Genomic DNA, 3,993 nt, shown 5'->3' with positions numbered 1-3,993 from the left:
AGTGAAGTTGGACGAGAAGTCGCAGGAGATGTGTACGATCAACACACACTTGGGTCTATTCAGAGTCACTCACCTGATGTACGGCGTGGCATCAGCTCCAGCTATCTTTCAACGAATTATGGAAGAACATTTGACGGGGATCCCGCAATGCCTAACATTTCTGGACGATACCTTGATCACGCGAAAGACGACGAGCCGAGCACCATCTCCAAGCGTTGGAGCGAGTCCTGGGGACCTTGGAAGATTCCGGTTTCCAGTTGGGCAGAGACAAGTGTTTATTTATGCTACCCGAAGTCGAATATTTGGGGCACCGAATTTCCAAGGAGGGAATCAAACCACTGAACGATAAGGTCGAGGGAATCGTCAAGGCCCAAGTCTCAAAAGATCTTACGCAATTATGAGCCTTCCTAGGGGCATTGAATTTCTATGGCAAATTCCTACCGAACCTATCCGATATATTGGGACCAATCCACAGACTACTAAGGGACAACGTACCCTGGAAATGGGACTCAAAATGCCAAACATCGTTTGACAAGGCCAAGAAGCTTCTTATTTCAGTACCGGTATTGGCACACTACGATCCAGGGTTACCGGTGGATCTCTATTGCGATGCATCCAGTTATGGCATAGGTGGAGTTTTGGTATACGTTACGGAGGGAAGCATTAAGAAGCCGACAGCGTTTGCTTCAAGAACCCTCTCAACGGCAGAAGCAAAGTACGCCAAGATAGATAAAGAGGCTCTGGCGATTATCTTTGCAGTCAAGAAATTTCACCAATATCTTTTTGAACTGATCATAGACACCCTTAATAACGCTGTTCAAAGCCAACACGCCTATACCATTCAAGCTTTCCGAAGGGTAACGGACAATGGTGCTCAATTCACAAAGACTTGTGGAATCCTGCACACCTTCACTGCACCAGGACATCCAGCTACTAATGGAGCTGCGGAAAATTTTGTCAGCACTTTCAAGCGAGAGCTCAAAGCTGGGGTGCAGGGCGGGCACTCATAGGACGAAGCACTCCTGCGATTCCTCGGTTCCTACCGATGCGTTCCACATACCACGACTGGAATGTCCCCGGCCGAGTTACTTCAAGGACGTCGCCGGCATACGCGCTTGTATTTGGTTCATCCCTCAACGGCAATCCGGGTTCAGCAGAAACTGTCGAGCCAAGTACTGGATTACGGCGGACGGGATCGGGAGTTTCATGTGGGCGATCAAGTGCTGACTAAAGAGTTTCGGCGGGGACAGTCGTGGACTCCGCCAACTGTTCTTAGCGTGGCCGATGGCGCACTGAACTATACAGTCCAGACCCACGACAATCACACTTGGCACCGTCATGCGGATCAGCTATGGCGTTACCGACCACCAGCCATGGTTTCTGTACTCGTGGAAGCACCGACTCCCATAGTAACACCGAGTAAAGCGTCAATTCCGGAACCAGACCCAACACCGGATAGTTCACCGGAAACTGCACCACCAACACCGATACCAAGAAGATCTACTCGGATATCAAATACTCCGGATCGTTTTATTGTACATTGATTTAATTAACCTTTAATAGAGGAAGGTGTGATAACGAGGTTATCTATTTTTGTATAATGTTTTTTGAGACTAAAGGGGATGTTCCCTACCGAATAAACCAGTTGTTGTTTGGATCCATAAAGGAAATAACTTGTTATTACTTATACGGGTACCTACGAAGTTATTACACACATATATATGTATTATATATATATATATATATGTATTATATATATATATATGTATAACGGTATATGTATAACTATTACCGTTAACCTCAACAAATTTTTATAGAAGGGGAAACCGAAGATCTCGGGGAAAAACCACTTAAACCAGCAAAGTTTTAAACTTGCAAACTCTACGCAGAAGGAGTTGTTCCGAGTTTTCACCCAGTGCCACAAGCTGGGATCGAACCCGGCTCCTCTTGCTGCGAGGCGAAAGTGCTAACCACTCCGCCACCCCACACTTATGCACTACCCCCGGCCACCAAACCACTGCTGCATACGTCAGCATAGGCCTCATTATCATGGTATAGATCCAATACACAACCTTTGGGCTAAGACCCCAAGACTTGCTTATGGTACCCCTTACTCTCCAGAATAACATTTTAGCCTTCCTGATACTGAGATCAAGATGTGGCTTCCATGTTAGTTTACTGTCGAAAATGACACCGAGGTATTTAACCTCAGTTGACTTGACCAAGACGGTCCCAAAGAAAGAAATATCCTTAAACAAGTCCTGTACCTTCCTCCGAGTGAAGGAACCAGGCTCGTCTTGTCAGGATTGAAATGGTTCCTGGGAACTTCCCAGTAATTAATTTGCCAAGCAAGGAAGCTGTTGCGACCCGATCAGTCGATTAGAATCGCTAAAAAGACACAACGTGTCATTGATACCAAAACGTTTAGCAGCCTTAAGAATGACAGCCTTAGAGACTTTACCAAAAGCCCCCCTCGATGTCCAGATAAACAGCTATCGCTATTTCTTTGAACTCAATTGCATGTTTGAGGCAGTTAATTATGCCATGAAGGGTAGTCTCAGTAGATTTGCCCTTATGATAGGTATACCGAGCATCAGAGAGGGGTGTAACACAGAACCTCCTCTCTAATATAACTACCAACTAATTTCTCCAAGACTTTTAGGAGAAATGAAGTTACACTTATTGTTCTAAATGCCTTAGCCTCGAGATAACTGGTTTTCCAGGGTTTAGAAATAAAGATAACTTTTGAATGCTTCCAGGAGCTCGGTATATGCCCAAGAGCAATACAGGCCCTGTAGATTCTGCACAACACAGGACAGAGAATATCTATTCCCTCCTGCAACAAGATGGCTGAGGACATTCCTACCCGATCCTGTGATTCCTGGCAATTCACCCCGTCTACAACCACTCATGCCAACTTCCACACTACAGAGGACATTCCTACCAGATCCTGCGATTCCTGGCAATTCACCTCAACTACAACAACTCGTGCCAACTTCCGCGCTACAGAGCACAGGACTACCAGATCCTGTGATTCCTGGCAATTCACCTTGTCTACAACAACTTGTGCCAACTTTAACGCTACAGAGGACAGGACTACCAGATCTTTAGATTCCTAGCAATTCACCCCGTCTACAACCACTCGTGCCAATATGAACACTACAGAGGACATTCCTACCAGATCTTGTGATTCCTGGCAATTCACCTCATCCACAGCCACTCGTATCAACATCCGCACCACCATTACAAGGTATTATGGGAATGAGAAGGCTCATATAATGGCCAAGGAGGGTGTAAAGGCTGTGTTCTATGGTATGGAGCTTGACGTCCCCATCCCCTGTAGCTTGGTACGAACCCTTGTCTCCCAGCATATGACTGATATGCCGATGGTAAAAGGCAAGCCAAATAATTTATTTTTAACTCCTCTCAGAGTTACCAGACTACGGAGAAAGCCTTTTCCGATGTTCATTACAAGCTGTACACCACTGGTTCAAGCACCTTGTTATGCATCAGTTGAAATAATAATTATTAAATTCGTTTTTTCTTTTAACTGTACTGTGAGTAAAATTTATTTATACCCTAGTTAGTCAAAGAAGCTAAATATGAAAAAGAGAAGCGCATCTAGTCCACCTATGCCTCAGCACGGCTCCTGATAAGACAGATGCTTTAAAACTAACAACTTGATATCCTTGTAATTAACAGTTTTATTTGAGATTCCTAGCATGAGGAATTAGTCTACACAGTTACATTAAAATTATATTTTGAAAAAATCATGAATAATTTTCAAATTATTTCATTAATGTAACCTAACCATAATATGGGCATTTATTTGTAACGCTCTGAACTGCATTTATTTTGGTTTTAGCTAATTCAAGCTACTTTTCATACATATTAATTTCAGATAGTTTTTCAATTGAACGGAAATTTAAAAGCAATTAGTATACTTTTAAACTGTTTTATTAGTAAATTTCAACAACAATTTTTTGTACAAAA

The 3,993-nt window shown here is 43.5% G+C and overlaps 1 protein-coding gene across 1 annotated transcript; it reads left to right on the top strand.

Annotated features, from left to right (window-relative positions):
• Positions 1–1,070: 1,070 nt before the first annotated feature.
• LOC149959157 (uncharacterized) lies at positions 1,071–1,544 on the top strand. The gene has a single exon (XM_090167351.1). The coding sequence runs from the start codon at positions 1,071–1,073 to the stop codon at positions 1,542–1,544; it is 474 nt and encodes a 157-aa protein (XP_090023477.1).
• Positions 1,545–3,993: the final 2,449 nt, after the last annotated feature.

The sequence above is a fragment of the Leiobunum rupestre genome, chromosome 2 (genome assembly GCF_980474605.1).
Source record: "Leiobunum rupestre chromosome 2, qqLeiRupe1.1.hap1, whole genome shotgun sequence".
Taxonomy (NCBI): Eukaryota; Metazoa; Arthropoda; class Arachnida; order Opiliones; family Sclerosomatidae; genus Leiobunum; species Leiobunum rupestre.
This window is presented reverse-complemented; position numbering and strand designations above follow the sequence as displayed.